Source organism: Bubalus bubalis, chromosome 1, assembly GCF_019923935.1.
Source record: "Bubalus bubalis isolate 160015118507 breed Murrah chromosome 1, NDDB_SH_1, whole genome shotgun sequence".
In the NCBI taxonomy this organism is placed as follows: Eukaryota; Metazoa; Chordata; class Mammalia; order Artiodactyla; family Bovidae; genus Bubalus; species Bubalus bubalis.
In genome coordinates this window covers 29,707,983-29,721,615 of record NC_059157.1, presented here as the reverse complement: position 1 = coordinate 29,721,615, position 13,633 = coordinate 29,707,983, and the positions used below count along the sequence as shown (strand labels likewise).

Sequence of the window (13,633 nt, the reverse complement as noted above, 5' to 3'; positions counted from 1 at the left end):
CACATCAAGTCCAAATATCCCATGAACAAATGAGAACTATTCGGTAAGATGTTTGTACAACAAGCATTTGCTTCACAATACATAATGAATCCAGGTGGTCACCACTCAAGACTGATGAGATGTAGGGGTGAAGCATGAAAGAACTGGAGGGTGTGTATGTGAACCACAAGGGAAAGGAAAGAAAAGCTGGTCCACCTTGGAGGTGCGGTGCACTGGCGTGGTCTTGGTGGTGGTAGTTGTTGGTGTCGTTTTGGAAGGAGGCACTGTGAGGCGTTCTCCCACAATCGTTCTGGTACAACGGACAATGGATAGCACCTTCTTGAGGCAGTGGGTGAAAAGGCTGGTGCGTGGGGCTCCTTTTTAGGGCTTTGAGCGATGAATTCCTTTCAGGAATATCTGGCAGCAGTTCACTGATAAGTCGGTGCAATATACTGTTGTCTGGCAAACTTCCCCTTCTCTTTTCAGCCTTAATTTGGTCACAAATGTCTTTAAGGGCAGAGTCCAGAGCCTCAAACACAGACGTCTTACATTTTGCCTTTTCCATCTGTTTTTTGGGAGTCGAACTTTTTTTCCTCCGGAAAGGCACGGGACTGACTAGAAATGCCAATTTCGAAAGGCCAGGGTCCATTTCTTGTCTTCTGGGCTCATCAGTGTTTTCGTGTTTAGCTCTTTCGTGTTTTAACATCGTGGTAAATCGAGTGTAGGAGGCAGGGCATCTGCCTTTGCAGGAGCTGATGAGGTGCCGGTGATGGTGGTGGTGATGGTGGTGGTGGTGGTGGCTGGATCCATAGAAACTTTCAGAGGATGTGAAAGAAAAGTGATCAAAATCGCTCTCGCTACAAAAGGATGATCCTTCAACGTGAATGTAATCACTGTGGTCAGACACAACTCCGTCCTGGTCACTATCAGAAAACTCCACGTGGGTTCTTGGTTGGTCGTCACTGGTGACTTCAATGTGGATGGGCACCAGGGCTTTAGACTTGTAGCTTCGCGGTATCTGAGAAGGGTGTCTACCTTGATTCTCTTCCTCTAGCAAAGACTCAATGGAAAACCGCCTTTGGGGACACAAACCATTCTGTTGCGGCTCTAGGGTTACAGGAGATAATATTTCGTCTCCCAAATTTGGCATGGACTTTGACTTCTGAATCAACTTTTCAAATTCAGAAATGCGGGTGGGGACCATGTCCCTGGGCACCTCCTCCGTGGAGGACTGGCTCCATCCGTGGAGCAGCCCTTTGTGTTGCTGTTCCTTCTCATACTGCATTATTCTCGACTTGACGGAGCAGATGACCTCGGAGTTCATCAGATCCTTGCGGTTGATGCGGTGCATTTTCTTGTACATCTTTAGGAAGCCCGGGGCGTCGTGGGCCGACCTGTGTCGGAGCCTTGATCTGCCGTTACTGCGGCCCTCCTGGATGTAGGGGGAAGCCCACGTCACGGGGCAGCTCTCCTTGGGGTCCTCCTCGCATAACAGAGAACCCATACTTTCCGACTTGGTTTTCGGGTCAGGCAAGCTGTCGCAGTCATCATTTAAAAGGTCGTCGCAACTACGGGATTTGATTTTGGGGGAGACGGTTTCTTCAGTGCTGCTCCAGACCTCTGCATTTTGCCGGGCCATCTGCCAGCCGTTTTTGAAAGTAATGGCCCTCTGCGAGTCTTGCGGGACATCTAGATGCTGTCTGTAAGTGTTACAGTAATCTAACTCGTGGGAGGGGTGGCCATTGAGCCCTGAGAAACTGCAAAGGGATGGACACGTTTGGCTATCGTCCCCACCTTTTAGTCCAAGGCAGCGTGGTGGAAAAGAGACATTGGAGAAGTTAAGAGGCTCGTAAAGAGGACAGCATGTCAGTTAGCATCAGATAGCACAGCAAAGAGAAAGCAGTTAGTGGGGTTCAATCCAGACACCGAATGTCATACGTGTAGCTTCAACTTAGAGAAAAAAGTCTAATTCTAAAGCAATAAGCATAGCTTGGCAGACAATCGTTAACCAAACCGTGTATGAAAAGTAACTGGTATTGCTAAATATATTTATTTCCATTGCATACTTTATCCATCTTTATGCAAATATGGTATGTCAAAAATCTAATAGTACCTCGTAAGCCAATAGCATGACCTGGTAGTGGTTTAAAGGTTTTGTAATTAATACCAAAAATATTATAGATTTAATCATCTTAATAGGATCAGAATTTGAGTCTTATTTGATTTATAATAATATGGACATAAAGAATAACTTACACATTTACGTTTAATTAATACTCCAATAATGATATCAAAGAATTTTTCGTGGGCATTATATAGAAAAAGCTATAAGACAGAATATTTTCCAGAATTTCAAAATTAAGTTCAGTTGCTGTGAACTACTGCTGCTAATATTTTTCTAAGAAATAAACCAACTAGCACCTTTTTAAACAAATGAATTTACCTCTTTGATTTCTCTACCTTCAACCTCTTATTAGGCAGGTTCCCATAAGGATAACTGGATATATGATAAACCTTTGATCAGAGGTGAATGCATTTGCTTTTTTCCAGGAAAGGTCTTTTTAAAAAATCATTTGCAATATAATAATGTAGAGCTAACCCTGATGGAAATAGTACTTATGGAAATAGTCTTTTCTTTTGTGTTTCTGAGCTAATTAATGAATGACAGACAACATTAAATCTAATGGGACATGTTCTTAAAAATAAGCCTAATGGAAGAAAATATCTCTGTTGACAGCTCCTGCCTTCCCCAAATTCTTCAAAAGTACATAAACACATTAAGTAGCTAAGTAGTATTTGGGAAAGGACGTTAACAGCCCCCTAGGATAAAAGCAAAGATCTAAAGTAATCAGAAAGAATCCTTTTAACTTTTTGGAGGGATCCAAGCATAGTAAGTCAATGGCATTTCATGACCTATTGGTTTCTTTAGGATATTTGTTTGTATAAATAAGTAGAATCTGGTAAGGGTGCTTCTGACAATTTGAGGAATGGTATATTGAAAGGGACTTCCTCCCTCTGAATGCTGGAATCTGGATCTTCCAGCAAGTGCAGCTTTACTAGGTCATGGACAAGAGCTAGCACCTCCTGCCTATCCAGAGCCCAGTCATCAGAACCAAAAATCCTTTCTCACAAACCAGCTAACTCTTAGCTTTACTTTTATGTGGCAGCACTTTCAGTGCCTGCCTTTGGTATGTGTAGCTGAATCTCTGCTACTGTATGGAAACTTCATTTACAGCTCACTTTCTTCCACACTTCAAACTGCTTCTCTCTTCTGTTTCAACCCCAGAGGGCTGGAAAAGACCTTGGGTCCCGAAATCGTAGGTACCTATGGATGCTGGTTCAATCCTAGGTTTCTGTTTGGGGACTCTTCTTGTTACAGCTGCAGTAATATGTAACTAAACAGATTTGAAGTAGTGACTGCTCCCTTTCAACACAACTCACTAAACTTCTAGAGAGGAGACAGGCCATATAGAAAAATGGCTTGTTGATAAACAAACTTCACAATAATGGACTGTTGTGAATTGAACACTATGTTACATGTGGGACATGGATATTCTACTGTATGTATGAATACTGACTAAAATATAAACCAAGTGATTAAAGAAACAACTTTCATAGGTTAGACAAACTTTTGTCTAGAATTAAATAATTTAAAAAAAAACCAACCCAATTTATGTTTTAGGCAACAATGCTCTCTGTTGCTACTACTATTTTCTATTCTTTAACTCTGACTAATTTGACTAGTTGTAGTAACATTAGAAAATTTTGACAGTATGCAAATGTTTGTAAATGTAATCTTTTAATAGCCTGACCATACATTTTTTGATACTTTAAATTTGTTCCAAATAACACACATGATATATTTGGAGACAAGAAAGTATTAACAGATGAGAGTCAGAGTCCTTTAAGCCATTCAGAAGGTTCATCATCCTGACTTAGTCTGTGTATAGGAAAGCTATTGTTTTGAAACTATAGTTTATTAAAATACTAACCCTAACCATCTCTGGGTGGTCATCATTGAACCAGCTCTCCCAAGGTTAAAACTTGAACTAGTAAATTATTTACACACGATTTATTGCCACTCACCTTTTGCTCTTGATGGAGAAGAAGGAGAAGAACTAATGAAGGACTTTGTCAGGGTGGTGCTTGATCCTGGGAGGTCTGCTCGGCCTGGGCTAGTGCTCCTTGCACTCGGGTCCCCCAGGCCCCTGGGCTGCCCTACCGCAGGCTCGCTCCTCCGCCTTTTCCTAAAGTCGCTGGCCATGCTTGCAGAACTGCAAGAAGGAATTGGCTTCAGTTTGGCTGGTGTTGCAGGGATTCAAATGTGAACCAGAAAGATAGTGGAAGGTGCTGGAGGTGGCCACAGAATGACTCTCACCCTTCATCCCCCAAACTGCATTTTTTGGAATTCATTCCTTAATATAAAAAACTATTTCTTTACAGTCACCTCTTTGACAATTAACAGGCTCATCTGCAAAGAGTGACAGATTCATTTCTTCCTTTACCATTTGGATATCTTTTTCTTTTTTGTTTGTTTTGTTTGATTGCTGTGGTTAGGACTTCCTAGACTTTATTTTTCAGAGCAGTTTTATGTTTATAGAAAAATTGATTGGAAAGTACAGACGGTTCCCATGTACTCCCTTTCTCTTGCACATGGTTTCGCCTGTTATTATCCTCTTTGTTAGTGTGGTACATTTCTTGCAGTTGATGAATCATATCAGTATATTATTATTCAATGTAATTAAAGCCCATAGTTTACATTAGGGTCCATGTTTTCTGTTGAACATCCTATGGGTTTGACGAATGTATGACGACATACACACATACATACATCCCTCACTATTGTATCATATAAAGTGCCATTACCATAAACATCCCCTGGGCTCACCGCCTTCATCCCTGCCTCCCGATGACACCTGGTGGCCACTGATCTTTTTATTGTTTCTAGTTTTCCCTTTCCCAGAATGTCATGTAGTTGGAATCAAGAGTATACAATGTTTTCAGATTAGCTTCTTTCGTTTAGCAGTGTGCTCTTAAGTACCTCCATGTCCTTTCATTGCTGAATAGCTCATTTCTTCATATCATTGAATAATATTCCATTATATGGATGTGCCATTGTTTATCCATTCTCCTACTGAAGGACACCTTGGTTGCTTCCACATTTTGGCAATTATGAATAAAGCTACTGTAAAATCCATGTACAGGTTTTTGTATGAACACAAGTTTATAATCACCATTTAAAGTAAAAATTCTCCTATTAGAATAGTATTTTGTTACTGACAATTCAGTGCTATGATTTGTACCATACATTTTTTCTCTATATAGAGGAGTTGCGTCAACATGAATATATCCAGAGGAGGGATGCCGAAATGGAAGAGATGACTGGAAAGAAGGAGGAAATCTGATAAGATCAATTTCTCTTACTTCAAGCTTTCCATAAGGTTTTTCCTAATCATCTTAGCTTTAAAAATCTTACACTGCAATTCCAACATTTAATTAATGAATAACCAATAATCTGGTCATCAAATAAACTATTTAGAGTCCTTTCACTTAGTTGTATTAAAAGATGTTGATAGTCTGTAAGGGCAGGGGATTTTTTTTTTTTTATCATGGTTCTGAGTATAGCATTGTTTAAGACAAACATTAATGAACGAATATATACATCACATAGCATGCTGTCAAATCATTAGATAAAATTCCACCACCACCAGCAGCAACAGTACAACAGGTCCTATGACCAAAGTATGCTATTTACTTTACTGACATTATTGTCTTATACAGCATGCATGCACAGTAACCTATGAGGTATTTCAGTGTTTTACAAATAAATGGAACCTACAGACTATGCACGTATAGCGATGGAGCCAGACCTTGGAATTTGTCTGCATTCTTCCAAAGAGGATGCCCATTTTCTATTATTATCCTGTCAGGGTCTGTGTGTCTTTATCGAAGTTAGATTAGAACTCTAAAATTCAAATATTCTAGGTGTATACATAGTTGCACAAGACGTAAAAGGAGGGGTTTGGTGAGCTCTTTTCCTAGTGACCTTAATGTTGTTAAATGGCACTCGTGAAACCAATGTACAAAGGATCCAGTTTACCAAGTTTTTCATTTATGTTGATAGAAATTTGCAGAAGGGCAAATTATTGTTGAATATTTGTTGCCGATGATATGATATGGCTGGGAGTCTGCATTTTTCAATATTGTCACTGAACTGTGTCTGAAGTTCTGTAGTACTTTAAGGTAAGTGTGATATTGAAGGCCTACAAACAGAACTTGCCTTGGTAGTCTCTTAGGGCAATTAGGACCTACAAGTAATTTGGGTTCAGTTATACTTTAAACTGTGGTGTTGGAGAAGACTCTTGAGAGTCCCTTGGACTGCAAGGAGATCCAACCACTCCATTCTAAAGGAGATCAGCCCTGGTGTTCTTTGGAAGGAATGATGCTAAAGCTGAAACTCCAGTACTTTGGCCACCTCATGCGAAGAGTTGACTTACTGGAAAAGACTCTGATGCTGGGAGGGATTGGGGGCAGGAGGAAAGTGGACAACAGAGGATGAGATGGCTGGATGGCATCACCGACTCGATGGACATGAGTTTGAATGAACTCCGGGAGATGGTGATGGACAGGGAGGCCTGGCGTGCTGCAATTCATGGGGTCGCAAAGAGTCAGACATGACTGAGTGACTGAACTGAACTGAATTGATACTTTGTCCCTTGCTGACTGTGTAAACCTGGAATGTTATGAAGCCTAAGTTTCCATTTACTAGAGATAAAATGTAGATAATAGTACTTAATTAATAATTAAGGCTTGAGTATATTTTATGTACTTAGAATGCCTGGTATATGGTAAGTTCTCATTTATCAGTTGTAACAGTATTTCTAGGCCTTCCCTGGTGGCTCAGTGGTAAAGAACACGCCTGACAATGCAGTAGACACAGGAGATGTGGGTTCGATCTTTGGGTTGGAAAGATCCCCTGGAGAAGGAAATAGCAACTTGCTCCAGTATTCTTGCCTGGGAAATCCCATGGACAAAGGAGCCTGGTAGGCTACAGTCCATGGAGTTGCACACAATGACTCCATGGTATTTTGAAATGTGTGGTCAGAGTATAATGAACAAATATATGCAGAACATAATTTATAAAATTTTTATAATTTACTACAGTTTTAAAAAAATGTATCCTCATCATATCATCTAACAGTATTGAAAATTAGATGTTTATAATCCTTATCTAAGGAGAAGACAACTGAGTATGGAGGAGACAGGAAAGGCAAGAGTTTCTCGGCCTGTAAAGTGACCTAGAATTATTTCACTTAAACTTTATACATTTTTGAATATTTCCTCATATAAAATGATGCAGAAACAAGTTAAAACAATTTCATGAATTATGGTGCTTAAAATAAAGATGAAGGATAAAAAATTTATCATTACTATTTCACTGAAAAAGAAACCACTGGCATAAAATATTCTGGTTGCATAATGTAAGGAGATTTAAAAATTTTTTCATTTGGAGAATAATTGCTCTACAATGTTATGTTGGTTTCTGCTGTACAACAATGTGAATCAGCTCCAAGTATATACATATGTCCTCCCTTTTGAGCCTCCCTCCCCACCTCACCGCCTGTAAAGAGATTCTTACCTAGTGGGTCTTTCCAGGCTTCTGTCTATAGAGGATTGATACAATGAGGCCTGTTAAGACAGAAGGATAGTTAACATGAAAATTTTTACCTTGGCAAAATTTTGTGGTCCCTGGACATTAAATTAGGTATTCTAAAAAGAATATTGTCAAAATTGACATTAAAAATACCATTTATTATGGGCATTAAATTGTTTTCCCAAAAAGAAGTCATGCAGCCTAATTTCTACTTTTCTCTTATCTACTTTTTCATCTGATATACAATTTGAGGGGAGTTGGTTCCAGGAGCTCCTCAAGGATACCAAAAATCTGAAGATCTCAAGTCCCTTATGTACAATGGTGTACTATTTGCATATAACTTACCCACATATTTTGTATATTTTAAATCATCTCTAGATTACTTATAATACCTAATGCAATGTAAATGCTATAGAAATAGCTGCTAGCATGGCAAATTCAAGTTTTGCTTTTTGGATATTTCTGGATTTTTTTTTGTGTGTGTGGGGGAAATATATTTGTCCCTAAGTTGGTTGAATCCATGAATGTGGAGCCTACAGATATGGAGGGCCAACTGTATTTTTCTCTGTGTACTTTTCTCTGTGTAACTAAAAATATTCATAAATCAAACATTGCCTAGGGTGAGAAAAAGAAAAATTACCCCTTCATGTAGAAACAGACTATAAATAGAAATTTCTTACATAAAGAAATGGTTTGATGTTTAAAGAAGTATTTGTAGCCATCATTCAATCCTTATAAAGCATAAACCTTTATACATTTTTGTCATATTGCCAGGTGTAATTTTGATGTAGACATAAAATTTAAGCAGAACTTCTTTCGTCTGTCAACATAAACATGACTTTTTAAATAAAAAAACCACAGCATTTGGTTTGAAATTAAACCACCTGGTCCTTGAATCAGGTACAGATTTGTATCTTTGCAATTATTTACATTCAGGGTTAGGTTAAAACAGAGTATTTAATGAATCAAAGTATAAACTTTTCTTTAAAAGTGGACTTTTAATCTTTTAGTCAGAAAATCAGCTTTCAGTTGTCCATGGATATAGAACAAAGAAAAATAGATACTATACATTTGATAAATAATTCCAAATGCTTATTGTACACACCATTTTCATACTCCTTCATCCTGAACAATACAATGAAATATATATTAACAATTTTTTGTTAGACATGGATTTGAGAGGCAAGTAGTTGTGGTATGATATATGATGTCTAGGATGTCTAGGAAAATGCATACCAAGTATGTGTATATATATACTCACAAGCCCCATTACACACAACTCTAAAATATCTTCTATTAACTATTATTTTCATTTATACTGAATGAGAATGGAATTGCCCCAAAACAAACAAAGCATCCCTATGCAAGAGAATACTACTCCCTCTTTTTAGACAGAGAAAAAGCATATATAAAATATTTAGATTCTGAGGTTCTCAACAAATAAAAAGATAGAAAAAAAATTGGTCTGCTAACCGGGTAAGTTTAATGACTGTTTTAACTTGCTACTCTAAATTGGATACTGGAAGGGTGGAAAGATAAATACAAATAAGAAGGATGGAAAACAAGTAAATAAATAAAACCAGATAATTATATTCTGATTTATAAATATTAGTTCTTCATGTTTGCAGAAGAGCAGCACCAAAGAGCCTCAGAACATCTGTGTGGTTCACAGCTTTCATGGGACACCCAACCACAGTGCCCAGTTGGCCAAAAAAAGTGTCCATTTGTGGACACTCTTAGAATACCCTTAAAGTGATCAGAAATTTTGAATCACTAGCTTGAGATGAGCCTAACAGTATTGTAATATGAAATAAAACATAGTGTAAGAAGTGAAGACTCCATGCTGTTAAATTGTGTTTTAGACTTAACGCTAAGAAGCTAAAATTATTCCTCCATGTGCTGGTTTCCACAAGGTAAAATAAACTGAAACCAGTATTGTGATGTATGCTCAAAGGAAATGGTTCAGTGTTAAATTATAAGGAAGCAATAAGAAGTTTAGATAGATGACTAAGAGAAAACTTTGTATATGATTGGTACTCATTCTGAAATGGAAATTGTCTTCAGAGAGGAGGTACCTGTTTTATCTATTATAATGTACTGAGTATTTACATTTTACCATTATTTTAATACACCCAAATGAAGGGCATTTAATAAAGTACAGACATTGAGTCTAAGTGATCATGTGGTTAAACTTTGCTTAAAAATCCTTACTTGTTCTTATTAATGTCAGTTTCTCACTTATACTTATGGATTAAAAATGTGTTATTCATGGCATATACTAGGCACTGAATAAAGAACGGTGGCTAGGTTGATGTCCAATCAATTACAAATTTTACTAGAAATGTTTTACATGAGGTTATTAGAGACAGAATTCAGTACCTTATTAGAGTATTTTTTAACACCAAAAAACCATGATGTGAAATTAATAATATAGTTAATATGCTATCAGAACAAATAACACCCTCTTCTCAGTCCCAAAGAGAAGATGAAAATCAGTTTAAATATCCAAGTGCATCTATATGTGATATTTTCATCACTATCATTAACATTACAGAGTGCATAGAATTAATTTTCTACTATTTTTACACCAAGTATTATTATGTAATATTATAGAAATGTATTTTATAGAAATCTATAATTATTAAGGAATAGTATAACTTGTATAATAGTATAAACAAATAAAACAATTTGTATCTAAAAGGTTTTAGTTCTTAGTACATCTCTTGGAAGTGCTAAGAAGTATGGTATAAAGGAAGTTTAGGAGATGTTTTTTATCTTTAATTTGCCATCATATTATCATCTAGTTTTGAATGTATTTCTTAAAATAGTTGGACTCTACCTTTCTTGACTGAAAAATGAGTGGGTTAGACATGGTGATCTCTGAATTCCATCTCAGTTCTCAATGAACTGTCTTAATAATATCCTGGAAATATTTGGCCAGGATATCTAAGATATGTGACCTTATCGAATTCTGAAGTAAATCCTTTGTTTGTATGTTGAAGTGATACTCTTTCTTCAGACTCTATATAACTTTTAACTTAATATATAAATATTATACACTTCTCTGTTTTAACATACACTCTGATGCATACCTCAGGGAGAGTCATTGGAATTGCAGATTGCTCTAAATAGTTGGGTATCTTCTCCTGCAACTGTGCCTGCAATTCCAGTTATCACCATCGTGTGTCAGTAGTACATCCCACAGCATAGGTCTCCTACTAGTTTTATTTTCTAATTGAATATATTTAATTGAATTAAGACTTTTTGATGAAAATATTGTTTTTTAAATTTATTTAGGATCACAGAGAAACTACTATGTAAAAACTACTGCAAAAGCCAGTTTATTCACTTTGCTTTCACAGCTGCATCTATAAATTCCCATGGGAGGTTTTTTGTTTCTTATTAGCTAATGTTTAATCAACCATCACTTTTGTTTATGTCTATTAATGAGTCCTAAATCTACTTTCCAAAATAATTTCATTCTTCTTTGCAGAGAAGAAGCTTTTGGCTCTGTATAATTTCTTATACTCTTTTTGACTAATTCAAATAATACTTTACATTGCCAGGCATAATATTTTTTTATGTATCAGATTGTCATGAACATCATATACAGAGATGGAAAATACATTTCATCTCATGTGCCAGTGATAGTCTAATCTATTATAGTGGCTTCCTGGATCACAGCATTGAGAAGGATCCGTAATGTCTGCCAAGGGCATAGTAATGTTTGCCTAGGAAGTCGTAACATGTGTGCCAGTTATTTGTCAGTCCTATTCTTGATTTTATCTGATCTTAAAATCTAGAAATTGTATCTGTGGAAAAGAAAGAATTGAAATAAATTTTAGGAATATATGAGACATAAAAAATCTGATTATGGGACTTCCCCAGTGGTCCAGTGGTTAAGATTACATGTTTCCACCATAGGGGATGTGATTTTGATCCCTGATTAGGGAATTTCCTTGTGCCACATGGTATGGCCAAAAAAAAAAAAAAAAATCTGATCATCTAAGAATCTAAACTGTCATTCTGTACCTCCAAGCATGATGATAAAATGGCTCTGAGGAGATTTCCAGCAGTATTTTATTCAGTATAATCAGATATAAGCAATAATGCTTTTTGATGATCACACTCAGATACCAGGATGCATTGAATAGTTCACCTGAAAGTAGCGATTGGCATGACTGTTCACCTAAAGAGCCAACAACTGCGATGTAATTAATGTCCAAGCAGTGATACTGGATACAACACAATGGTGCAAAGACAGATTTTAAAAAACAGGTTATAGATACTTTAGTGACTCGTAAAACATGGATGTTCAGAATCACAGTAACAGCTCCCAAGAAAGAAATCTGAAAAAGAAAGTAATTTGTTTTTTACCTCATTGGAAACACCAGGAGAATGATCTTGAACATAGTCCAGAGCCTTTTTGGGAGGCTGGGTGTAGGTGCACCACATAAGCAGAAGTGTAGAGATGGAATGGAGGAGAATCAATGGCAGCAAGGAATGACCATGTGGGAAAGGTGACAACAGTTAGAGCCTGACCGACAGCATCAGATACACACAAAAGAGCGACACGAATGGAGCAAAACGGCGAGGCGGGGGCCAGGGGCCCAGGAGGAGGAGTGCAATGCTTGCAAATATTTTCAAGCACTGGGCAAAATCACGAGTGATTTGATTAGTATAAACTCATTTCATCAAATCAAAATTAGCACTCCTAGTCTCTAGCTGCAGAGGAATGCAAGGTACATTAAAGAAACACTGAAGGAGCAGGTGGATAGCATGCTGGTGAGTTTCCACGTGTAGCTGAAAATGATTGTAGAAAAATGGTGATAATTTAGGCTCAGAACAGAAATTGGTTCTATCCCCTGTGAACTGTCTATAATCAACAGTAACGACAACACATTTAAATTAAAGCTGGGAAATTTTTTTCTCTAAAGTGAAATGCATTTATGTGAGTTGTTGCTGTTTCAGTCACTATGTTGTGTCCTAATCTTTTGTGACCCCATGGACTGCAGCCCACCAGGTTCCTCTGTCCATGGAATTTCCCAGGCAAGAATACTGGAGTGGGTCACCATTTCCTTCTCCAGGGGATCTTCCCAACTCAGGGATTGAACCCAGGTCTCCTGCATTGGCAGGCGGATTCTTTTACCACTGAGCCACCTGGGAAGCCCAATTTATGTGAATACTTGGATACAAATTAGGGAAAATATTCTTCCTATCACTTATAGAAATTCTAAAAAATATTTGGTTTATATTCATTTACAGTCACTTTTGATCCAGTTCAATAAGATATAATGAATCTAATCAAGTCTCCTTTGCATTTTAATGGATAAAAGGGACTAACCACTATAACCACCTACTATATAATACGTGGTCAGTATATGAGTGTATAAATCAGTACATGATATGATAAAAGAAAGATTTACTAAAACTTCTGTGCAGTGCATTCAGTATGTTCTTCAGGCATGTAAAATTCAGAAACACCAATGAAAGTATAAAAACTGTGTAGTTGACAGACATCAAATGCACGGCTATTGGCATCTGCACTTCCCCAATAAAATTTGAGTTGATAGAGGAAATTGTTATTTGAAGCTTGGGTCAACTCTTTATCCCAAACAGACTAAGTAATTCTTATTGGTGGGGTTTTGGGGACTAGAGATGTTGTGATTTTCAGTAGCAGGAGGGGAAATCAAGGTCCACAGGGTTTCCTTGTTTTTCCCTTTCTTTTCATGCTAAGACCAAATGAGACATTTTATGGTGGTGATATTCTAGCAGTATATTATAGTAGGGATTTCCCAGGATGTTTGTTTTTTGTTTGTTTTTTGATAGATCTAGGATTAACTTCTGACTCTGCCAGTTGCTATCTTGGGCAAATTAATTAACCCCTCTGGCCTCTGGCTTTTTCTTACTGGAGGGATGCTGTGAGGTCTCTCAGAGATCACACAGAACAGGCCCTCTGCAGGTGCTTGGTGATTCCAAAGCAAACAGGAGCTATCATCA

General features: G+C 37.4%; 1 protein-coding gene across 36 annotated transcripts in view; it reads right to left on the bottom strand.

Annotated features, from left to right (window-relative positions):
- SORBS2 (sorbin and SH3 domain containing 2) overlaps positions 1–13,633 on the bottom strand; it is a 211,340-nt gene that overhangs the window by 38,934 nt on the left and 158,773 nt on the right. For 21 of the 36 annotated variants that reach the window (XM_044938350.1, XM_025280019.2, XM_044938336.1 and 18 more), the window contains 3 exons: positions 12,011–12,067; positions 7,619–7,668; positions 4,066–4,253 (listed from right to left, as the gene is read on the bottom strand). In XM_044938350.1, the coding sequence (XP_044794285.1) occupies positions 4,066–4,253; positions 7,619–7,668; positions 12,011–12,067 (295 nt within the window). Of the gene's footprint in view, positions 1–195; positions 1,774–4,065; positions 4,254–7,618; positions 7,669–12,010; positions 12,068–13,633 lie in introns of all 36 variants that reach the window. The other 15 variants (XM_025280053.2, XM_044938354.1, XM_044938355.1 and 12 more) reach the window with 3 other exon arrangements.